Source organism: Prionailurus bengalensis, chromosome X (genome assembly GCF_016509475.1).
Source record: "Prionailurus bengalensis isolate Pbe53 chromosome X, Fcat_Pben_1.1_paternal_pri, whole genome shotgun sequence".
NCBI lineage: Eukaryota > Metazoa > Chordata > Mammalia > Carnivora > Felidae > Prionailurus > Prionailurus bengalensis.
Window position 1 is genome coordinate 17,753,601 of NC_057361.1, and position 25,624 is coordinate 17,779,224.

General features: G+C 37.4%; 1 protein-coding gene across 4 annotated transcripts in view; it reads left to right on the plus strand.

The window, feature by feature from the left end:
* Positions 1-25,624, plus strand: part of CNKSR2 (connector enhancer of kinase suppressor of Ras 2) — a 301,363-nt gene that overhangs the window by 60,526 nt on the left and 215,213 nt on the right. For all 4 annotated transcript variants that reach the window (XM_043570940.1, XM_043570941.1, XM_043570943.1 and 1 more), the window contains exon 2: positions 12,298-12,461. In XM_043570940.1, coding sequence (XP_043426875.1) covers positions 12,298-12,461 — 164 coding nt within the window. The remainder of the gene's footprint in view (positions 1-12,297; positions 12,462-25,624) is intronic.

Here is a 25,624-nt window from a genome sequence, read left to right on the forward strand (position 1 = left end):
CCGGAGCCAAACGCAGACGAGAGGCCCACGGAAGAGGGTAGGAAGGGCGGCGAGGCGGTGCGCTCTCCACGGACTGGCGGGAGGGAGCCGGGGCGGAGGGGCGGCTCGCCTGCCAAGCAGAGCCCCCGAGTCGGGCTTGCAAAAGCGGAGGGGCCGGGCGGACTGTGTTCCGACAGCAAGCGCGACTTAGCGTCTGGGAGGTCAGAAATTAACAGCTCTGCTCGGAAAGCGGGAAGGCTGGAGGACAAAGGGAGGGAGAGCTGCTGAGCCCCCTGACAACAGAGCTCAGTTTGGTGGGGAACAAAGGCGCTCGCCAGCGCCATTTCCCCCGCCCATCCCCCAGCCGATATCCCAAAGGGAACCGGTTCCTGCCAGGGAACTTGCTCGCTCCGCGCAAACACCCAACTCTGCGCTTCTGCGGAGCCAAACCTCCGGCAGCGGATCTGACTCCCTCCCGCTGCCACAGGGCCCCTCCTGAAGTGGATCACCTAAGGAGAAGCGATCTAAGCCTGCCCCTCCTGCCCCCGAGCACCTTGCCTACCCACCCCAGCTAAGACGCAGGATCCCCAGCATCACAAGCCTGGCAGGGTGCAAGTAGCCCAGACGAGCCACACCACCCCACAGTGAATCCCGCCCCTAGGAGAGGGGAAGAAAAGGCACACACCAGTCTGACTGTGGCCCCAGCGGTGGGCTGGGGGCAGACATCAGGTCTGACTGCGGCCCCGCCCACCAACTCCAGGTATACACCACAGCACAGGGGAAGTGCCCTGCAGGTCCTCACCACGCCAGGGACTATCCAAAATGACCAAGCGGAAGAACTCCCCTCAGAAGAATCTCCAGGAAATAACAACAGCTAATGAGCTGATCAAAAAGGATTTAAATAATATAACAGAAAGTGAATTTAGAATAATAGTCATAAAATTAATCGCTGGGCTTGAAAACAGTATACAGGACAGCAGAGAATCTCTTGCTACAGAGATCAAGGGACTAAGGAACAGTCACGAGGAGCTGAAAAACGCTTTAAACGAAATGCATAACAAAATGGAAACCACCACAGCTCGGCTTGAAGAGGCAGAGGAGAGAATAGGTGAACTAGAAGATAAAGTTATGGAAAAAGAGGAAGCTGAGAAAAAGAGAGATAAAAAAATCCAGGAGTATGAGGGGAAAATTAGAGAATTAAGTGATACACTAAAAAGAAATAATATACGCATAATTGGTATCCCAGAGGAGGAAGAGAGAGGGAAAGGTGCTGAAGGGGTACTTGAAGAAATCATAGCTGAGAACTTCCCTGAACTGGGGAAGGAAAAAGGCATTGAAATCCAAGAGGCACAGAGAACTCCCTTCAGACGTAACTTGAATCGATCTTCTGCACGACATATCATAGTGAAACTGGCAAAATACAAGGATAAAGAGAAAATTCTGAAAGCAGCAAGGGGTAAACGTGCCCTCACATATAAAGGGAGACCTATAAGACTCGTGACTGATCTCTCTTTTGAAACTTGGCAGGCCAGAAAGAATTGGCAAGAGATTTTCAGGGTGCTAGACAGAAAAAATATGCAGCCAAGAATCCTTTATCCAGCAAGTCTGTCATTTAGAATAGAAGGAGAGATAAAGGTCTTCCCAAACAAACAAAAACTGAAGGAATTTGTCACCACTAAACCAGCCCTACAAGAGATCCTAAGGGGGACCCTGTGAGACAAAGTCCCAGAGACATCACTATAAGCATAAAACATACAGACATCACAATGACTCTAAACCCGTATCTTTCTATAATAACACTGAATGTAAATGGATTAAATGCGCCAACCAAAAGACATAGGGTATCAGAATGGATAAAAAAACAAGACCCATCTATTTGCTGTCTACAAGAGACTCATTTTAGACCTGAGGACACCTTTAGATTGAGAGTGAGGGGATGGAGAACTATTTATCATGCGACTGGAAGCCAAAAGAAAGCTGGAGTAGCCATACTTATATCAGACAAACTAGACTTTAAATTAAAGGCTGTAACAAGAGATGAAGAAGGACATTATATAATAGTTACAGGGTCTATCCATCAGGAAGAGCTAACAATTATCAATGTCTATGCACCGAATACCGGAGCCCCCAAATATATAAAACAATTACTCATAAACATAAGCAACCTTATTGATAAGAATGTGGTAATTGCAGGGGACTTTAACACCCCACTTACAGAAATGGATAGATCATCTAGACACACGGTCAATAAAGAAACAAGGGCCCTGAATGAGACATTGGATCAGATGGACTTGACAGATATATTTAGAACTCTGCATCCCAAAGCAACAGAATATACTTTCTTCTCGAGTGCACATGGAACATTCTCCAAGATAGATCATATACTGGGTCACAAAACAGCCCTTCATAAGTTTACAAGAATTGAAATTATACCATGCTTACTTTCAGACCACAATGCCATGAAGCTTGAAATCAACCACAGGAAAAAGTCTGGAAAACCTCCAAAAGCATGGAGGTTAAAGAACACCCTACTAACGAATGAGTGGGTCAACCAGGCAATTAGAGAAGAAATTAAAAAATATATGGAAACAAACGAAAATGAAAATACAACAATCCAAACGCTTTGGGACGCAGCAAAGGCAGTCCTGAGAGGAAAATACATTGCAATCCAGGCCTATCTCAAGAAACAAGAAAAATCCCAAATACAAAATCTAACAGCACACCTAAAGGAACTAGAAGCAGAACAGCAAAGGCAGCCTAAGCCCAGCAGAAGAAGAGAAATAATAAAGATCAGAGCAGAAATAAACAATATAGAAACTAAAAAAACTGTAGAGCAGATCAACGAAACCAAGAGTTGGTTTTTTGAAAAAATAAACAAAATTGACAAACCTCTAGCCAGGCTTCTCAAAAAGAAAAGGGAGATGACCCAAATAGATAAAATCATGAATGAAAATGGAATTATTACAACCAATCCCTCAGAGATACAAACAATTATCAGGGAATACTATGAAAACTTATATGCCAACAAATTGGACAACCTGGAAGAAATGGACGAATTCCTGAACACCCACACGCTTCCAAAACTCAATCAGGAGGAAATAGAAAGCTTGAACAGACCCATAACCAGCGAAGAAATTGAATCGGTTATCAAAAATCTCCCAACAAATAAGAGTCCAGGACCAGATGGCTTCCCAGGGGAGTTCTACCAGACGTTTAAAGCAGAGATAATACCTATCCTTCTCAAGCTATTCCAAGAAATAGAAAGGGAAGGAAAACTTCCAGACTCATTCTATGAAGCCAGTATTACTTTGATTCCTAAACCAGACAGAGACCCAGTAAAAAAAGAGAACTACAGGCCAATATCCCTGATGAATATGGATGCAAAAATTCTCAATAAGATACTAGCAAATCGAATTCAACGGCATATAAAAAGAATTATTCACCATGATCAAGTGGGATTCATTCCTGGGATGCAGGGCTGGTTCAACATTCGCAAATCAATCAACGTGATACATCACATTAACAAAAAAAGAGAGAAGAACCATATGATCCTGTCAATCGATGCAGAAAAGGCCTTCGACAAAATCCAGCACCCTTTCTTAATAAAAACCCTTGAGAAAGTCGGGATAGAAGGAACATACTTAAAGATCATAAAAGCCATTTATGAAAAGCCCACAGCTAACATCATCCTCAACGGGGAAAAACTGAAAGCTTTTTCCCTGAGATCAGGAACACGACAAGGATGCCCACTCTCACCGCTGCTGTTTAACATAGTGCTGGAAGTTCTAGCATCAGCAATCAGACAACAAAAGGAAATCAAAGGCATCAAAATTGGCAAAGATGAAGTCAAGCTTTCGCTTTTTGCAGATGACATGATATTATACATGGAAAATCCGATAGACTCCACCAAAAGTCTGCTAGAACTGATACAGGAATTCAGCAAAGTTGCAGGATACAAAATCAATGTACAGAAATCAGTTGCATTCTTATACACTAACAATGAAGCAACAGAAAGACAAATAAAGAAACTGATCCCATTCACAATTGCACCAAGAAGCATAAAATACCTAGGAATAAATCTAACCAAAGATGTAAAGGATCTGTATGCTGAAAACTATAGAAAGCTTCTGAAGGAAATTGAAGAAGATTTAAAGAAATGGAAAGACATTCCCTGCTCATGGATTGGAAAAATAAATATTGTCAAAATGTCAATACTACCCAAAGCTATCTACACATTCAATGCAATCCCAATCAAAATTGCACCAGCATTCTTCTCGAAACTAGAACAAGCAATCCTAAAATTCATATGGAACCACAAAAGGCCCCGAATAGCCAAAGGAATTTTGAAGAAGAAGACCAAAGCAGGAGGCATCACAATCCCAGACTTTAGCCTCTACTACAAAGCTGTCATCATCAAGACAGCATGGTATTGGCACCAAAACAGACACATAGACCAATGGAATAGAATAGAAACCCCAGAACTAGACCCACAAACGTATGGCCAACTCATCTTTGACAAAGCAGGAAAGAACATCCAATGGAAAAAAGACAGCCTCTTTAACAAATGGTGCTGGGAGAACTGGACAGCAACATGCAGAAGGTTGAAACTAGACCACTTTCTCACACCATTCACAAAAATAAACTCAAAATGGATAAAGGACCTAAATGTGAGACAGGAAACCATCAAAACCTTAGAGGAGAAAGCAGGAAAAGACCTCTCTGACCTCAGCCGTAGCAATCTCTTACTCGACACATCCCCAAAGGCAAGGGAATTAAAAGCAAAAGTGAATTCCTGGGACCTTATGAAGATAAAAAGCTTCTGCACAGCAAAGGAAACAACCAACAAAACTAAAAGGCAACCAACGGAATGGGAAAAGATATTCGCAAATGACATATCGGACAAAGGGCTAGTATCCAAAATCTATAAAGAGCTCACCAAACTCCACACCCAAAAAACAAATAACCCAGTGAAGAAATGGGCAGAAAACATGAATAGACACTTCTCTAAAGAAGACATCCGGATGGCCAACAGGCACATGAAAAGATGTTCAGCGTCGCTCCTTATCAGGGAAATACAAATCAAAACCACACTCAGGTATCACCTCACGCCAGTCAGAGTGGCCAAAATGAACAAATCAGGAGACTATAGATGCTGGAGAGGATGTGGAGAAACGGGAACCCTCTTGCACTGTTGGTGGGAATGCAAATTGGTGCAGCCGCTCTGGAAAGCAGTGTGGAGGTTCCTCAGAAAATTAAAAATAGACCTACCCTATGACCCAGCAATAGCACTGCTAGGAATTTATCCAAGGGATACAGGAGCACTGATGCATAGGGCCACTTGTACCCCAATGTTCATAGCAGCACTCTCAACAATAGCCAAATTATGGAAAGAGCCTAAATGTCCATCAACTGATGAATGGATAAAGAAATTGTGGTTTATATACACAATGGAATATTACGTGGCAATGAGAAAAAATGAAATATGGCCTTTTGTAGCAACGTGGATGGAACTGGAGAGTGTGATGCTAAGTGAAATAAGCCATACAGAGAAAGACAGATACCATATGGTTTCACTCTTATGTGGATCCTGAGAAACTGAACAGGAACCCATGGGGGAGGGGAAGGAAAAAAAAAAAAAAGAGGTTAGAATGGGAGAGAGCCAAAGCATAAGAGACTGTTAAAAACTGAGAACAAACTGAGGGTTGATGGGGGGTGGGAGGGAGGAGAGGGTGGGTGATGGGTATTGAGGAGGGCACCTTTTGGGATGAGCACTGGGTGTTGTATGGAAACCAATTTGTCAATAAATTTCATAAAAAAAATAAAATAAAATAAAAAATAAAATAAAATAAAATAAAATAAAAATTACAAAATTATAAAACCATTCAGACATTGTTTTGTGTGACACACATTTTCAAGTTGCAATCTCAGATTACCATATATCAGTATTTTAAAACTGAGAAATTTTAAGCAGCTTGATAGTATGTCCATGGGTTACTTTGTCCTCTTTAGTTGGCCTTCATGTAGTGTATCACTGGATATATTTTAAGTACTTTTTTTGTGAATATTCTGATTTGATATGTCATAACAAAAACTTAATTTTTATATAGTCAAACATATCTGTCTTTTTTCTTCACTGTTTCTTGCTCTGGTTTGATACAGAACCTAGATTTCTTCTAGTACCTTTTTTATTTTGTAACATTGCATCTTTAGTCTGTCTTTTAGGTGGTTAGCAATGTCTCCTGGTTTCAGTGCTGATAAAGTTTTCTTCTTTATTTTTGCTTTCTGTTGGTCTTTTCTAAAGAGGGGAATTTTCAACCAGATATTTCTTTGAAATTCATTTTAAAGTTGCCTGGCATTAAAAATCTACTCTGGTTTAAAATGAAGAACCAGAAACAGATTGCAAGGAGGCTGAATTATTTTTGCAAAATGGAACAATTTCATATTGTTTCCCAGTCTTGATTTTTTTAGTTTGTATCTTAAAGACAGCATTATATTGTTAGAGAAAAAAATTAGGTCTGAGAAGAGTAGAAATGGCAATGATCAGCAGAGTGGGGCCTGGCCTTATAAGACGTCTTCAGAGACAACAGGCAGTGATTCGTTTTCTAATGCATTAGTCTGCATACCCTGCCTCATATACAGCTTCTCAGAATTCTGTTTATAGCTTTCAGCTCTGCCAGACAGCAGAGCAAAGCAGTCTTTTCAAAGGTAGTTAAATGCATTAATATACACGACACTAATCTTAGTAGGTGCTTAATATATAGTTGCTGAATACACTGCCAGAAACATTGTTCCCTGGTCTGGGTCTTTTATATCAAATGCCATGATAAAATGCCAGAAGGAAAAATTTTTAACTAAATTTTGAGTTTAATAGTATTTTCCAAATGCTTGATAGCCTGTAATCTATTTGTAATTTAATTTTTTTAATTTACAGAGTAAAATTGAGTTTTTTGGTGTTAGGGTTGTATGAGTTTCAACATATTTATAGAATTATGTAACCAGTACCACAGTCAGGATACAAAACCGTTTCATCACCCCCAAAAAACTCCCTCCTGCTGCTTCATAGTCATAGCCTCTTTACATTCCCAATCCCTGGCAACTACTGATTTCCTTTCTGTTGCTATAGTTTTGCCTTTTTCAGTATGTACTATAAATGAAATCATTGAGTAACTTCTTTCAGATTTGCAATTTTCACTCAGTGAGATCCTTGAGATCCATCCAAGTATATATCATTTTTTTATTGCTGGGTAGTATTTCAAAGTATGGTTGCCCACATTTTGTTATTCTTATTCATGTTGTTTCTCACTTGTTAAAACAGTTACTGCCTTTTTTTATTGGAATTTAGAATTGTTTAGTGGCATAGGTGTTTTTGAGGAAAAATGTTTCTTATTTTCTTTTTGGTTGAACAAAATATAAACTGGAGTATAATTAAAAGAATATCAAGGAGTAAATATACTTCTATTTACTACGTAAGAGTGATGGGCTGCTCATCTCTGAATTAAATCAAGAATCTATAAGGCTGTATCATCCCAGAACTGCATGGGAATTATTAAACAGATTTTTAACTTTATAGGTTCTAAAGAAAATTTTCATTTTTCTAAAATACTTCAGGAATTTGATTTATTAAATATTCTGGGTATCTTTTAAGTAGTTTGTATATTACATACATAGGTTAGTGATTTTTCCAATAATTAGAATACAGTAAAGTCATTTAGTGCCAACATGCTGTTGAATATAATTTCATCCTTTTCAGTTGGTTTAGGGAGTACTACAAGATCTTATTTTTTTAATTTTTAAATTTTTTTTTAGTTTATTTTTGAGAGACACACACACAGAGACAGAGAGACAGAGTACGAGTGGGGGAAGGACAGACAGAGAGGAAAACACAGAATCCCAAGCAGGCTCCAGGCTCTGAGCTGTCAGCACAGAGCCCGATGCGGGGCTCGAACTCATGAACCACGAGATCATGACCTGAGCGAAGTCAGAGCTTGAAGTATCACAAAATCTTAAATGGGAATTGTCTTTTGCTGGATCAATTATCATTATATACTACTTGTGCATAGAAGAAAAACATGGTAATATGAACTTTCTGGCTGTTTATAATGTATAAAACGCTTTTATTGTCTTGTAGTAGTTGCAATTAATAAATGAGTGCTAAGTGATAATGATATCCAAGACCTCTCCCTTAAAAAAGCCTTAAAAATTAAACATTTTTGAATTTTAACCTTTTGGCAGGAAGAGTCCTTGATATTTTTGAATTGGGAAATGGCTTGATCAAAGAGTGTTTTTAGAGATCTGACAGTGATATACTGAACAGACTGGTGCCAGGGGGAGTAGATGGGCATCAGGACAGGCTGTACAGCATGAGTAATCTGATGACAATGAGATCAGAAATGAAAGGGCAGAGCAAGAGCTATTTTGAATGAAGAAATTATGTTTCTCACTAACTGACAAGATAAGAGATTAAATTGGGGAATCTTCTAAGATGGTTCTAAGACTGTAAAAATGGTTGTAGAAATAGATAAATAACTTGCTTATGGAGAATGAGATTGTAAATGAGGCATTTGAGTCTGGTGTGATTTTGGTCATTGGTGATCTTGGGAAAAAAGCAGTGTCAAGTAAAATAAGGGGACTGAAAACTAGACTAAAACTAGATGGATCTTCTGCCTCGAATTATCATTCATGTATTTGAGTAAGCAAAAGGAAATCGGACTGATATGTGTTTGTTTTAATTTCCTAACCTTATTTTGCAGAAGGGACAGAATCCTCACAAATCTTCATATGTCTGTCGATCTTTATTCTTCACAGTAAATAGTGGCAACAGAACTCTAACAAATGAATTTACATTTTTATTTTTTGGTGTAAATATTAGAGAGTGTTCAGTTTATAGATACGAGCACATATATTATGTATAAAATGGTGTATAAAGTAAAATTTCCTGTAGTAGGAATAGAGTCATCCTCTTAATACCATTTTAAATGGGTTTTTAATATTTTGAACACTAAATGTAATAATTTACACCTCCCTTATCTACTTCCACAATATACTGGATTAATTTATTTTACTCAATCTTTTGGAATATCGTTGTTTTAGTGGAAATGTGTACATCCTTAAGACATCTCTCAAATGTCATAATTTTGTAAATGTTTCATTATTTTTGGAACATGTTTCTAGATCCATGATTATGTTCATTCCTCTTCCCTAAAGATGATGGAAAGCAGTGTAATTCATTGAAAAAGTCAGAGACACATGTCATAGTAATGATTTCAAGCATTCTTTTTAATGGTTTTTGGGTGTCGCTTTAGACACAATAATGCATGTAGTTTAATGTTTCAGTTGACAAAAGTGCACAATTTTCTTCACGATACACTTGTGTGGTTTAGAGTATGGATCTAAATTTATTTTCTGTATGTTTTCTTAAAAAGAATAGGAATTTTTAAGTAGAGGTTATAAATTTTACTTATAATTATTTAGAAATATGTCAACAAGAAAGTAAAATTTGATGGAAAGTGAGTAAATAATTCATGCAACATTAGAGCTTTAAAAAAAGGGTAGACAATATTTTTAAAATTTGGTATATATTCTCATTTTATCTAGTGAATAAATATTAGAGTATTGAAGACTAGTCATATGATCCCTAAAGAATTTCTCATTCTTGAAAATGGGACAGTTCCACTTTAAATAAAATTGTGTATGAGTGAGTGAGATTTAATTATTGCATGTATGCTGTATAGATTCTGGAATCATGACATTCAGGCCTATAGCCCAATATTATAATGTATTGATTTTTGTGGTTTTTGTAGATAGCTTTTGGGGCCGTATTTTCTTTCTTTTTTTCACATATTTTTTTTTGTTTTTACTTTTATTTTTATTTTTTTATTTTAATATAATTCATTGTCAAATGGGTTTCCATACAACACCCAGTGCTCATCCTAACAAGTGCCCTCCTCCCTGTTTGGGCCATATTTTATGCATATACAGATTTCAGATGTTGATTTTGGCCTTTCAATCAAAACTCTAAAATTATAAGGTCATTAATTATTTGTAATTCAAGTAAGAAAAAAGTGTACATAAAAGTACCTTTTGGTTTATAAATATGCATATTATCACAAAGTGGGATTACTATAATTGTATTATAATATCCTAGCTGTATATTTGTCATATATTTTACATTTTAAATATGGGAGCCAAAATGCTATATTATGGAGTAGTATGCCTTGATAGTTAACTTAGGCACCAGTTAATGAGATGTAAGATAAGCCTCTCTCCCTTATTTCTACACTGCCACATATTATGTGACTTGGTCTATAACCTTAATGATGATGTTGGTGGCATTGGTGCTCTAGGAGATCTTTTATCATTCCTTTACATAGAAGAATCTAGAAAAATCAACTCAAAATAATAACATTTGTCTCATATTATTCTGCAATGTATCAAGACATGAGTGCCTCAAAATGCCATGTACCAAATGTTCTTTCTCTCCACTCTTGATTTTAGATTTAGCTCTTATTTAAAATGTTCCGGATGGAGGCAAACCATAAGAGACTCTTAAAAACTGAGAGTAAACTGAGGGTTGATGGGGGGGTGGGAGGGAGGGGAAAGTGGGTGATGGGCATTGAGGAGGACACCTGTTGGGATGAGCACTGGGTGTTATATGGAAACCAATTTGGCAATAAATTTCATATTAAAAAAAATAAAATGTTCCTGATTTTCCCCAACCAGGTGATATAGCATAAAATTACACATCTGATTTGTTCATTTTACACTTATTGAGCCCTACTCTGTGTTAGTCACTGTGCTCAGTCCTGGGTTTTCATTTAGAAGATACACTGCCAAACTTCAAGGAATTTCCAGGCTATGTATTGGGCACACAGAGATGAGAACAAAATTTAATACAATGTTGACATTTTTGTAATGGAGATCTGTAGACTGGGAGATTGGGAAGTGTGGAGTCTGTATAGGAAGGCAAGGTCCAGATCAGAAAGGGCCTTGAACACTATATACAGGAGTTCAGATATTATTCCATCATAAATATGAGGAAACTGAAAAGTTTTGAGGAAAAAAATGACAAAAATTTTTAGGGGCACCTGGGTTGCTTAATTGGTTAAGAGTCTGATTCTTGGTTTTAGCTCAGCTCCTGGTTTGTGAATTTGAGCCCTGCTGTTAGCACAGAGCCTGCTTGGTATACTCTCTCTCTCCCTCTTTGTGTGCCCCTCCCCTGCTCACACTTCCTCTCTCTCTCTCTCACTCTTTCTCTCTCTCTCTGTCTCTCAAAATAAATAAATAAACTCAAAATTTTTTTAAAGAATTTTTATGTTGGGGAAGATGAATTGGAGGGGATAGTGAGTGACTCAGCAGAAAAACCATAAAACTGGTTTAATCTAGATGGACGATATTTAATCTAGATGGCCTGATTTAAAATCAAGACCTGTTAGTTTTTGCTAATTGCCTCATTTTCTTGGTATCTCTTACTTAAAAATCTAGAGAGAAGTAATCTTGTTACTCCAGTTCATCATTTGTTCATCATTTATATCATATGTATGAAATTCATAGGCGATTGATGCTGACCCAATCTGTAGCCAAGCTAATCACTTATGAAGTGCCCTGAGTAATCCTGAAAAATGTATCCACTCTGGATTCCACTTTTGGATTTTGATGAAATCCAAATGTTAGTGGATTAGGGAGTTTATTGCAGGTGTAGGGGGGGAGGTAAGGGGCTTGGCTGTGTAGGAAAGAACAAACTAGTGGGGAACACAGGATCAAAAAAAACAAGGAAAAGTTTTTGTTTTGTTTATTTTGTTTTTTAAGATAGCAGAGGTTCGAATATAGGAGTCATTGGCTAGGAAATGGTTGAAATAGAGTGTTTAATTTTTTAATTGTTGAAGTAATGTTAATGTGGCAGAGGATGGGATTCCAGAGCACAGGAAGATCAATAAGTCTTATATAGGAAGAAAGATGCCTCTCCCTCTGCAGTGGAGTTGAAGAAGAAAGGGGGAGTGAGGTGCAGATAAGTTTAGAAGTGGGCACAATCTGCTTACTAACACACTTTATGAAATAAGCAACAAAGAGAGCTGCTTAAGTGACTTAAAGATTTCCAGTAATTACTGAGTAAAATTCAAATAGGAGCCTAACAACTAGGGATATGATGAAGTGGGTTTTTTTTTCCTCCTGCAGCCAAGATGTAGGTTGGAAAAAAGTGGACTGGTCCAGAGTTGAAATGGAGTTAACTTGTGACTTGGTAGGAGTTAATGCTTATTTTATTTTTTCTATTTGTTTGGCTAAACTGTTTCATTCTTGTCTTCCATATTTTTTCTTTTGCAGGTCTTGATGATTGTTTGCAGCAGTATATTAAGAACTTTGAGAGGGAGAAGATCAGTGGAGACCAGCTGCTGCGCATTACACATCAGGAACTAGAAGATCTGGGAGTCAGCCGCATTGGCCATCAGGAATTGATCTTGGAAGCAGTTGATCTTCTGTGTGCACTGGTAAGGACATTAACTGGTGGAAAGTGAAATTTGTTTTATTTCATTTAAAATTTTTTTCCCTTTTTTTGTTTCTTCCCTTCTTTTTTCTTCTCTTTTTAAAATAATTTAATTTTTTAAAAATTTATAACTCTCCTAATTCTCAACTGACTAGAAGTGGTATTTTCCTCCTTCATTAAATTTGATATATTATATAGTGCCAAATTACAAATTAAAGAGGCTTATAACCCAACTAGTGACATTACATTTAGTTACTTCAAAACCATATGTTAGAGCTCACCAAGGAAGTGTTCACAGCATCATTTGGGGTATGCAGGTGAATATGATCAGTTATAAAGTCCATTCCCCTCTGAAAGTTTTGATTTAGTGTCACAAATATTAAGAAATCCTATTAGAAACATCATTGATAAAATAATCAAATTATTTGAATGTTCTAAATGTATACCTCCAATAAAAATTGAATATTATACATTATATGGTCTATTTTGTCAACTTACAAGAGAAATCAATGTCAAAATAATCCTTCAGGAGTCTGATAACACATTATATATTCTGAAAGGAACATTTTTTTTCCATGTTGGGTAAGGTGACACCGGATTAATTTTAAATTTTTGTAGATAGTTGCAAGGGGGCTAGAGCTACAGTGAGAAAGAAAACGTGAGTCTTGTAATATAATCATCTGTGATTGACATTTGGCTCAGTTACTGACACTTGTGGGCAAGTAATTTCATCACAACCTTAGTTTTTTATTTAAAATGTTGATAATAACAACTGCCTTTTGGATGTGTTGTGAAAAGCACATGAGATAGTGTTTATATAGTGCCTAATTCAGTGCCTGGCCCACAGTAGGCATTCAATAAGTAGTTAACTATTAAGATGATAATTAATAAGAAATGAGTAGATAATTCTTAAAAATTCAATTGTCAGTTAATACTCCCAGGACTTGTGTGTCAGATGTAAGTTCCTGCCCTCTTGAAGAGCCTTAGGGGTGGAGAGTAGCACACAAATAATCACAATACTATAGTATAATTACCAAAATAAAAGTATAAGCTAAGTATTATGAGGGCACAGAAGAGAAAATAGCTAGCTTTGACTATGATAGATGGGTTCATATTGCAAAAGCATCCTAGAGTAAGATGAGCATGTGTTTGGAAGAACAAGAACAAAGGGCTTTCCATGTAGGTAAAACAACACCTACACAGGCACACACAATAAAGAGCATACCTGGTAGGTTTGAACTGTGGTTAACTTTTTGAGAGGACAAAAATACATGGGAAACATTGGCAGAAGATTAGGCTATAAAATATAGAATAGGCCCAGACTATAAAGTACCTAAACATCATGGTAAGAGATTTGTACTTCTTTTGTGGATATTGGAAAACCATGTAGGAATGATCGAATACTTATAGTAAAAAGGTAACTGATGGTAGTGAAAAGGATGGGATGGAGTGGGTGTAATCTGAAGACCAGGTGAACTGTTTGGTAATGTGTAACATACTCTACTTAGGCTACCAGTAGGGCTTAAACTAAGGATGTGGAACAGGAATAGAGAAGATGTGTTGAATATGAGGGATGAGATAAAGGGAGTTGAGAAAGATTCCATGCTTTCTAGCTGCAGAGATAGAGTAGATGATTTTGCAATAATGAAGATGGACAGTAGTATCAAGAGTAGATTTAGCTGGGAATATAAATTGAGTTTTAGATTTGTTGAATTTGAGACATCTCTGAGTTATCCATGAAGAAATCCTCATCACATAGTTGAACAAATGAATTTGGAGGTTGAGAAGTGGCTAAAGATAGAGATTTAGGAGTCTCCAGGATATAAGGATTGAATCCATAGAGAAAGAGCAGATCTACCCAAGGAGGGTCTGTAGAATATAATGAACAAAGGACTCAGCTCCACATTTGGGCTGGGAAGGAAGAAGAGGAAGCTGCAGGGGAGGCTTATGGTGTGGTCAGAAAAGCGAGAAGATAACTTCAAAAGAATTGTCAGAAAAGCAATGGGGAGTACTTTTCATTAAGGAACATCAATAATATCAAATTTCACTAAAAGCCATTAGAATAAGCAAGTAAAAACGTGATTGAGGGGTGCCTGGCTGTCTCAGTTGGTAGAGCATGTGACTATTGATCCTGAGGGTCATGAGTTCAAGCCCCACATTGGGTGTGGAGCCTAGTTAAAAAAAAAAAAAAAAGAAAGACCTGACTGAAAACAGTTTCTAAAAAAGATTACAATGTGAAACCAGATTGATTGAATATTACCTTCCACTTAGACATCTCAGTCTTAACCTTAATTGTCATTTCCTCAAAAAGACATTCTAATTATTCTCTCACCATTGACTGTTCTAAAATTAGCCCCTTACCGTTATTCTTTTAACCTTCATCTCATTTTGTAATTCCACATTTGTCAGTTTAATGTCTGTTTCATCTGGTAGATTGTAAGCTTTGTGGCAAAAGTAACTATGCTTATTAAACACCTCGTGTATACCACAGATCCCTGGCAATAGTGGATGCTGAATAAATATTTTTTGAAAGTGGCATTGTAAAAGTCTTGAGACATTTTTCACATGATAGTTTGGGGATCTTATTTTCCTATTGCTGAGATAAGAGAAATCAGTTTAGACTCGAGCATGCACTTGCACTCTATCCCTTATCAGAATCAGATCACAGAAATTATGCTGGATATAAGAGATGGTACTCAGGGTAAGGTAAGAGTCTTCCATGGTTTTGCATACTAGTCTCCAAATATGAGTCAGTGTGGCCATGAAGGTACACTGGAAGTGGCTTGGACATGAGCACACCATCTAGAAGTCCTCTATCTGCCACGTCTTTTATAACAGTAAGTAATTGGGTGTGTCAGAGTTCAGGGTGTTATGTCTCATAAGCAGGACTCCACAGATGAACCACTCATGTGCTGAACTTTACACTGTCAGTTTGAAGAAGGAAATAAGATTGATGATTACAATTCTACCCACAAATAGTCTGAACCTACAGGCTTTGGAGTTTGGGTCATTAACAATCTCTGCTGACCTAAACTTACTTAGAAAGATGACATCAGGGGGCGCCTGGGTGGCGCAGTCGGTTAAGCGTCCGACTTCAGCCAGGTCACGATCTCGCGGTCCGTGAGTTCGAGCCCCGCGTCAGGCTCTGGGCTGATGGCTCAGAGCCTGGAGCCTGTTTCCGATTCTGTGTCTCCCTCTCTCTCTGCCCCTCCCCTGTTCATGCTCTCTCTCTGTCCCAAAAATAAATAAAAACGTTGGAAAAAAAATTTAAAAAAAAATTAAAAAAAAAAGAAAGATGACATCAGAGGGGCACCTAGGTGGCTCAGTCGGTTGGGCATCCGACTTCGGCTCAGGTCATGATCTCACAGTCTGTGAGTTCAAGCCCCACGTCAGGCTCTGTGCTGTCAGTTCAGAGCCTGGAGCCTGCTTCGGATTCTGTGTCTCCCTCTCTCTCTCTCTCTCTGCCCCTCCCCCACTCATGCTCTATCAAAAAATCAATAAACGTTAAAAAAAAATTAAAAAAAAAAGAAAGATGGCATCAGAGATATATGTTTAGACTATTTCAATGTTCTCACCATGGAGCTGTGGTAAATCTCTTCATATGTTGAGTTTTAATTCCTCCACAGTTCTGAGTTTAAGCACTACAGTGTTGCATCATTTTCTTGGGGAAAAAACACATTAAATTCATTCTTTCTGTGTTTATTCAGCAATAAATTGGTTACATTCCCCAAGGAAGTCAAATATCAAACTTCCCTTCTACCACTTCCTAATGACTATACATCAGGAAGTTAGAAGTGCAGATACCTTCTAATTTATGCGAACGGATATTTTCCAGTGAATTTAAAGTAAATTTCTAGGCAGTGAATTCTGATTTACTTCTACATACCATTATAAAATTAGGGGATGAGATCCCTCATCAGCAAGCTGAGTTGACTAGACCAGGAGGTGTGCTGTTGGGAATGGGGTATTGTGAAATATCTCTTTGAAACTTTAATGTCTCTACTGGCTTTCTACTTTTTCCTTACATCTACTGGTTTTATTTATTTTAACAATTATATACTCATGATCAAACAGTGATACCATGGGAATTACAAAGATGAAAAAGGCACAGTCCATGCTCCTAAGATGTATACAGTCCAGTAAATAAGACAGTAGTCATTAAAAGATAATACAGATTTTTTTAAATCCCAGAGGATTGCAGAAGGAAATAATGAATCCAGAGATCCAGGAAATGTAGGTGGGGTTTGCTTTGGGACTTGCAGGATGAGTAGATGTTTGCCAGACAAAAAGTCGGGGAAAAGTTATCTAGGCAGAAGAAATATCATGTAAATACATAAATGTGAAAGAGTATGAAGTATTCAGAGAAAAATGAGAATTTTGATTTGGCTGGTGCAGAGAGGGAAGTGAAAGGAAGAAAGGCAACTTACATTTTGTATCACATTATAATTTTTCCCTTAGATGGGTTATTTTGGTTCTTCAGTATGCTTTCTGCCCGGTGCTTACATGCAGAAGATATTAAATTAATGTTATCTTACTGAATGAAGTTCTCTGCCGTTTTCCAGAGAACTGTAAATTTTTCTCTTGCCTCTGACTCTGAAGTTTCTGTTCCTAATATAAGGAAGACACAAAAAATTCACCAAATTTCTTTGTTTCTTTAGAGCTATGGAATATTTTCATCTGTCTTATTTTAAAGTTAGTACTGATGGGGAATAAATGTTATGGCAGTTGATGAAAATCAAAGATTTCTTTAGTAACATGTTCATTCATGCAACATGTATTTATTTAAACACCAGCTATATTGTTTGTACCATGTTATTCTAGAAAGAAGTAAGCTGTTCATGATTTGGAGGTATGTTAACTCTTTCCTGCTGTTATGCTCTCATTTAGTATGCCTCAATAGAGAGCTTTGTATATTAACTGCAAGAGTAAGCATAAATAAAATATATAGCTTAATGTATAGCCCTTAATTTATGCTCTGACAATACACCTTGTTATTGGGAAGTGTAAGTGGATCATTTATGACAGGATAAGAACAGCTTTCATTTGATTCTTCATTTACTTTTCATATAATAGGTATTTTGCATGAAAATTTAGATGTCTGAAATTGCTAGGATTTGTTTCTTTGCAACATAATTGCTCGGTTCGTTCATCTCAAAATAATTCATTTCTAAAAAATATTCATTAAAGCAATCTTTTTACGACTCACTCATATTTATAAAGCAAAGTATTATAAAACCTAAACACCTGCTATGTGATGCAATCAAATTAAGAGCTCTGAATAAAATAGCATTGACATTGTAAAATGTGTGGTGCCAATATTGAATATTTTGTTAAGTGTTTAGAGAATTTGCTACTAGTGAGGATATAGCAAATGTGATCTTCTAAAATGTTAAATATATCCTTCATTTCTTTCTTTCCTGTGCTTTCACATGCATATAATTAAAAGGAAGAACAGTACGAATAGACTGGCTGTGTTAAATCACTGTAGCCACAATTGTTTCCTGGCAGACTACAAATAAACAAATAGGTAACATATAGGACAAAGAAAATAGCTAACTACATTTCAGGGCTAAGCTTTTGTTTTCGTGATGTAGTCCTTTCTATATCAGTAATAATACATAATTTCCCCATGCATATCCAGTAAAAAGCAAGTCTGTAATGAATAAATCTGCACTTTTTAAAAGTTGAGAGAATAGGCAGGAGAGGAAGATGGTGGCAGAGTAGGAGATCCCTAGCCTTGTCTTGTCCCAAGAACACAACTTGATAACTATTAAATCATCCTAAATACCTCAGAAATTGACCTGAAGATGGACACAACAAACTCCACCACTAAAGGGAGAAAAGAGACTACTACATCAAAGAACATAGGAAGTGTGGAGATGTGGTTTAGGTGAGAAACAAATGGCAGTGCTGTAGAGGGGCAGGAGCCCTGGTCATGGAGAAAGGCTAGAGAGAGAGAAGCACATGGGAACACACAAGAAAAACATTTTCCCACAGGCATTGTCTTGGAAAATAAGAGGGGCTGAATTTCATGACTTCTTGAAAACAGCAGGACTTAAATCCAGGAGTTTTAAAGGTCAGCAGGCTTGGCTGTGATAGGGTCCAGAGGGCACTCTACTGCTCCTGAAGAGAAGGTAGGCAAACAACCCAGGGGTAGACAGCATGGAAACAATGATCTGAGGAACACGTGGGGTAGACAGGGGAGAAAGTATTCACTCAGAGTGTATCCCTGAGAGGCAGCTTTCACAGAGCTGTCTCCCCAGAAACAAAGGAGCTGGCTGCTACCATTTCCCTTGCCCATCCCTCAATATAAACCCAGAATACTTGCAGGAAGTAGTGAAGAATGAACATTGGCTGCCTAACTTGCTTATACCAAGCCCTACCCACCCCCTGCATCCTAGTGGGGCTGCCCTCCTCAGTCAAGCTTGCCTCAGTCCCTACACAGTGGGCTCCTGCCCCAGAAGACCAGCATAAACCCCTGCCCCCACCATGTTGCCCAACCAGAGAGCCTTGCCAGGCCTCAGTTCTGGTGGAGCTAGTGTCAGGTCTCATTTCACAAGCAGACTAGAGCACACCTAGTTAAAATTTGTCACATTCAGGCCAGGGACCAAACACTGCCCACAGTAGGCAAGAAGAGCCTATGCAGATGACTGGCCTGAGGATAGAGCAGCCAAAACACAACAGCAGAGTACATGCACCATACACCAGACACCCCCTGAAGCACCAAGATAAGGACACTACTTGACCTCTTCTTCATAAGGCCATTACTTTCAAGGGCAGGAGACATATTGGCTTTTCTAACACAGAGAAGACAGAGACTGAGACAAAAGGCTAAGATGGAGGAATTGATCCCAAAAGAAAGAACAAGATAAGTCCACTGCCATATATCTAAGTGAAACCAATAAAAGTAACATGCCTGTTGGAGAATTTAAAATAATAATCCTAAGGCGACTCACTGGGCTTGAGAATAGAAGACATCAGTGAGACCCTTACCACAAAGATAAAAGAGTTAAAAAGAATCGGAGATGAAAAAATGCAGTAAACAGGATTGGAAAGAGGCCTGATGAAATGAACAGCAGGCTGGAAGAAGCAGAGGAATGAATTAGTGACCTAGACCACAAAATAATAGGAAAGAATGAAACTGAACAAAAGAGAGAACGATTATGCAACACAAGAATAGATTTAGGGAATCAGTGATTCCATCAAATTTAATAACATTCATATTATAGGAGTCCTAGAAGAAGAAGAGAGAAAAGGGGGCAGAAAACTTACTTGAAGAAATAATAACTGAAAACTTCCCTAATCTGGATAAGGAAATGGACATCCAGATACAGGAGGCACAGAGAACTCTCATCAAGATCAACAAAAGCAGGCCAACACCAAGATGTATTGTAATTAAATTGCAAAATATAGTGATAAAGAAAAAAATCTTAAAAGTAGCAAGTAAGTCCCTAACTTACAAGGAAACACCCATAAAGGTAGCTGGAAATTTCCTAACAGAAACTTAGGAGGTCAGAAGGCAATGGCATGATGTATTCAAAGTGCTGAATAGGAAAAATCTGCAGCCAAGAATACTCTATCCAGCAAGGCTATAAGAGTAGAAAGAAAAATGAAGTTTCCCAGACAAACAAAAACTAAAGGCATTCATGACCACTAAACCAGTCATGCAAGAAATATTAGAGGGGACTCTTTGAGTGAAAAGGAGAGACCAAAAATGACAAAGACAAGAAAGGATCAGAGAAAATCTCCAAAAACAATGAGAAAACAGCTAATAAAATGGAACTAAATAGATTTGTATCTACCGCATATTACTTTGAATGTAAGTGAACTGCTCCAATCAAAAGACATAAGGTGTCAAAATGGATAAAAAAAACAAGACCCATCTATATGCTGCCTACAAGAGACTCATTTTAGACCTAAAGAAACTTGTAAATTGACATTGAGGGGGCAGAGAACAATTTATTGTACAAATGGATCTCAAAAGAAAGCTGGAGTAGCAATACTTCTATTGAACAAACTAGACTTTAAAAAAGAGACAAAGAAGGGCACTATATAGTCCTCAAGGGGACAAGCCAACAAAAAGATATAATAACAATGTGAGTATTTATGCATCCAAATGGGACCACCTACATATATAAAACAATTAATAACAAACATAAAACAACCTAGTAGATGACACACTAATACTAGGTGATGTTAGCAGCCCATTTATACCAATGAAGAGATCATCTGAACAGAAAAACAAGGAAACAGTGGCTTTGAATGGCACACTGGACTACATAGACTTAATATATTCAGAGCATTCCATCTTAAACCAGCAGAATATACATTCATCTTAATTGAATAGGGAACATTCTCCAGAATAGATCACATATAAGATCACAAAATGGATCTCAACAAGTACAAAGAGATTGAAATACCATGCACCTGTTCTGACCACAACACTGTAAAACTAAAAGTCAACTAGAAAAAAATTTGAAAAGACCACAAATACATGCAGGTTAAACAACATGCTACCAAACAGCAAATGGGTTAACCAGAAAACCAAAGAAAAAATTTAAAACTACATGGAAACATGAAAATGAAAACAAAGGAGTCCAACAAAGCAGTCCTAAGAGGGAAGTATATAGCAATACAAGCGTAGCTCAAGAGGCATGAAAAATCTCAAAGAAACAGTCTAACCTTGCACCTAAAGGAGCTAGAAAAAGAACAAAAAATGAAGCCTAAAGCCAGAAGAAGGAAGGAAATCATACAGAATAGAGCCAAAATAAATAACACAGAAACTAAAAAAACAACAGATCAATGAAACCAGGAGCTGGTTCTCTGAAAAACATCAATAAAAATGATAAACCTCTATCCAGACGTATCAAAAAGAAAAAAGACACAAATAAAATAAAAAATGAGGCGAGAAATAACAACCAACACCACAGAAATACAATTATAAGAGAATATGATGAGAAACTATATGCCAACAAATTGGACAACTTGGAACAAATGGAAAAATTCCTGGAAACATATAACTACCAAAACTGAAACAGGAAGAAATAGAAAACTTGAACAGACCGATAACCAGCAAGGACACTGTATCAGCAATCAAGAAACTCCTAACAAACAAAAGTCCAGGGCCCGATGCTTTACATGTGAAATCTATCAAACATTAAAAGAATAGCTAATACCTATTCTTCTCAATTATTCCAAAAGCTAGAAAAGAAGGAAAACTTCCAAATTCATTATATGAGGCCAGTGTTACCCTGATACCAAAACCACACAAAGACTCCACTAAAAAAAGAAACCTATAGGCCAATATCTTTCATGAACATAGTTGCCAAAATTCTCAATAAAATGCTAGCAGATAGAATCCAGCAGTACGATTAAAAAAATCATTCACCATGGTCAAGTGGAATTTATTCTTGGGTTTCTAGGGTGCTTTAATATTTGCAAATCAATCAATCTAATACAGGACATTAATAGAAGAAAGGATAAGAACCCTATGATCATTTCAATAGTTGCAGAAAAAGCATCTGACAAAGTACAACACCCATTCAAGATAAAAATTCAACAGTTTCCCTTAGGTTTCAGTTAAGGAGTTCTCTCAGGGTATCCTTCCAGGTTTTGTCCAGAAGATTTTTTATTCTCTAATTCTTGAGTTGCATTTAAAAAAGTAATTTGAGTATGATCTTAAATTTTGAAGGCTTCAAAGTATTTTTACTTTGCCTTCATATTTTTATTTATAACAACTGTATTATCCTTTTTAAATTATTCTGACCTTTTCTAAAAAAACTATTTGAAATGTATTATATATAAAGAGACAAATTAATGTTTTATAGGTGCTAATGGCTATAGAGTGAATGTTACATTACAGGTTGATTGATTAGGTTCCTCTCTTTTTTTAAAATGGACTCTAACTTTATTTTTTTTGTTTTTTTGTTTTGTTTTTAATTTTAATTTTAATTTTTTTAATATGAAATTTATTCTCAAATTGGTTTCCATACAACACCCAGTGCTCATTCCAACAGGTGCCCTACTCAATACCCATCACCCACTTTCCCTTCCCTCCCACCTCCCATCAACCTTCAGTTTATTCTCAGTTTTTAAGAGTCTTTTATGCTTTGGCTCCCTCCCTCTCAAACTTTTTTTTTTCCTTCCCCTTCCCCATGGTCTTCTGTTAAGTTTCTAGGGTCCACATAAGAGTGAAAACATATAGTCTCTGTCTTTCTCTGTATGACTTATTTCACTTAGCATAACACTCTCCAATTCCATCCACTTTCCTACCGATGGCCAGATTTCATTCTTACTCGTTGCCAAGCACTATTCCATTGTGTATATAAACCACAATTTCTTTATCCATTCATCAGTTGATGGACATTTAAGCTCTTTCCATAATTTGGCTATTGTTGAAAGTGCTGCTATAAACATTGGGGTACAAGTGCCCCTGTGCATCAGCACTCCTGTATCCCTTGGGTAAATTCCTAGCAATGCTATTGCTGGGTCTTAGGGTAGATCTATTTTTAATTTTTTGAGGAACCTCCACAGTGTTTTCCAGAGCAGCTGCACCAGTTTGCATTCCCACCAACAGTGCAAGAGGGTTCCCGTTTCTCCACATCCTCTCCAGCATCTATAGTCTCCTGATTTGTTCATTTTGGCCACTCTGACTGGCGTGAGGTGATATCTGAGTGTGGTTTTGATTTGTATTTCCCTGATGAGGAGCGACATTGAGCATCTTTTCATGTGCCTGTTGGCCATCCGGATGTCTTCTTTAGAGAAGTGTCTATTCATGTTTTCTGCCTATTTCTTCACGGGATTATTTGTTTTTTGGGTGTGGAGTTTGGTGAGTTCTTTATAGATTTTGGATACTAGCCCTTTGTCTGATATGTCATTGGCAAATATCTTTTCCCATTCTGTAGGTTGCCTTTTAGTTTTGTTGATTGTTTCCTTTGCAGTGCAGAAGCTTTTTATCTTGATGAGACCCCCATAGTTCATTTTTTCTTTTAATTCCCTTGCCTTTGGGGATGTGTCAAGTAAGAAATTGCTGTGGCTAGGGTCAGAAAGGTTTTTTTCCTGCTTTCCCCTCTAGGGTTTTGATGGTTTCCTGTCTCACATTCAGATCCTTTATCCATTTTGAGTTTATTTTTGTGAATGGTGTAAGAAAGTGGTCTAGTTTCATTCTTCTGCATGTTGCTGTCCAGTTCTCTCAGCACCATTTGTTAAAGAGACTGTCTTTTTTTTTTCCATTGGATATTCTTTCCTGCTTTGTCAAAGATTAGTTGCCATACTTCTGTGGGTCCAGTTCTCGAGTCTCTATTCTATTCCATTGGTCCATGTGTCTGTTTTTGTGCCAATACCATGCTGTCTTGATGATTACAGCTATGTAGTAGAGGCTAAAGTCTGGGATTGTGATGCCCTCTGCTTTCGTCTTCTTTAATATTACTTTGGCTAGTCAGGGTCTTTTGTGATTCCATACAAATTTTAGGATTGCTTGTTCTAACTTCGAGAAGAATGCTGGTGCAATTTTGATTGGGGTTGCATTGAATGTGCAGATTGCTTTGGGTAGTATTGACATTTTAACAATATTTATTCTTCCAATCCATGAACACGGAATGTTCTTCCATTTCTTTGTATCTTCTTCAATTTCCTTCATAAGCTTTCTATAGTTTTCAGCATACAGATCTTTTACATCTTTGGTTAGATTTATTCCTAGGTATTTTGTGCTTCTTGGTGCAATTGTGAATGGGATCAGTTTCTTTATTTGTCTTTCTGTTGCTTCATTATTAGTGTATAAGAATGCAACTGATATCTGTACGTTAATTTTGTATCATGTGACTTTGCTAAATTGATGTATCAGTTCTAGCAGACTTTTGGTGGAGTCTATCGGGTTTTACATACATAGTATCATCATCTTGAAAAAGTGAAAGCTTGACTTCATCATTGCCAATTTTGATGCCTTTGATTTCCTTTGTTATCTGATTGCTGATACTAGAACTTTCAACACTACATTAAACAACAGCGGTGAGAGTGGACATCCCTGTCGTGTTCCTGATCTCGGGGAAAGCTCTCAGCTTTTCCCCATTGAGGATGATATTTGCTGTGGGCTTTTCATAAATGGCTTTTATGATCTTTAAGTATGTTCCTTCTATCCCGACTTTCTCAAGGGTTTTTATTAAGAAAGGGTGCTGGATTTTGTCGAAGGCCTTTTCTGCATCGATTGACAGGATCATATGGTTCTTCTCTTTGTTTTTGTTAATGTGATGTATCACGTTGATTGATTTGCGAATGTTGAACCAGCCCTGCATCCCAGGAATGAATCCCACTTGATCATGGTGAATAATTCTTTTTATATGCCATTGAATTCGATTTGCTAGTATCTTATTGAGAATTTTTGCATCCATATTCATCAGGGATATTGGCCTGTAGTTCTCTTTTTTTACTGGGTCTCTGTCTGGTTTAGGAATCAAAGTAATACTGGCTTCATAGAATGAGTCTGGAAGTTTTCCTTCCCTTTCTATTTCTTGGAATAGCTTGAGAAGGATAGGTATTATCTCTGCTTTAAATGTCTGGTAGAACTCCCCTGGGAAGCCATCTGGTCCTGGACTCTTATTTGTTGGGAGATTTTTGATAACCGATTCAATTTCTTCGCTGGTTATGGGTCTGTTCAAGCTTTCTATTTCCTCCTGATTGAGTTTTGGAAGAGTGTTCTCAGCTATTCAGGAATTTGTCCATTTCTTCCAGGTTGTCCAATTTGTTGGCATAATTTTTCATAGTATTCCCTGATAATTGTTTGTATCTCTGAGGGATTGGTTGTAATAATTCCATTTTCATTCATGATTTTATCTATTTGGGTCATCTCCCTTTTCTTTTTGAGAAGCCTGGCTAGAGGTTTGTCAATTTTGTTTATTTTTTCAAAAAACCAACTCTTGGTTTCGTTGATCTGCTCTACAGTTTTTTTAGATTCTATATTGTTTATTTCTGCTCTGATCTTTATTATTTCTCTTCTTCTGCTGGGTTTAGGCTGCCTTTGCTGTTCTGCTTCTAGTTCCTTTAGGTGTGCTGTTAGATTTTGTATTTGGGATTTTTCTTGTTTCTTGAGATAGGCCTGGATTGCAATGTATTTTCCTCTCAGGACTGCCTTTGCTGCGTCCCAAAGCGTTTGGATTGTTGTATTTTCATTTT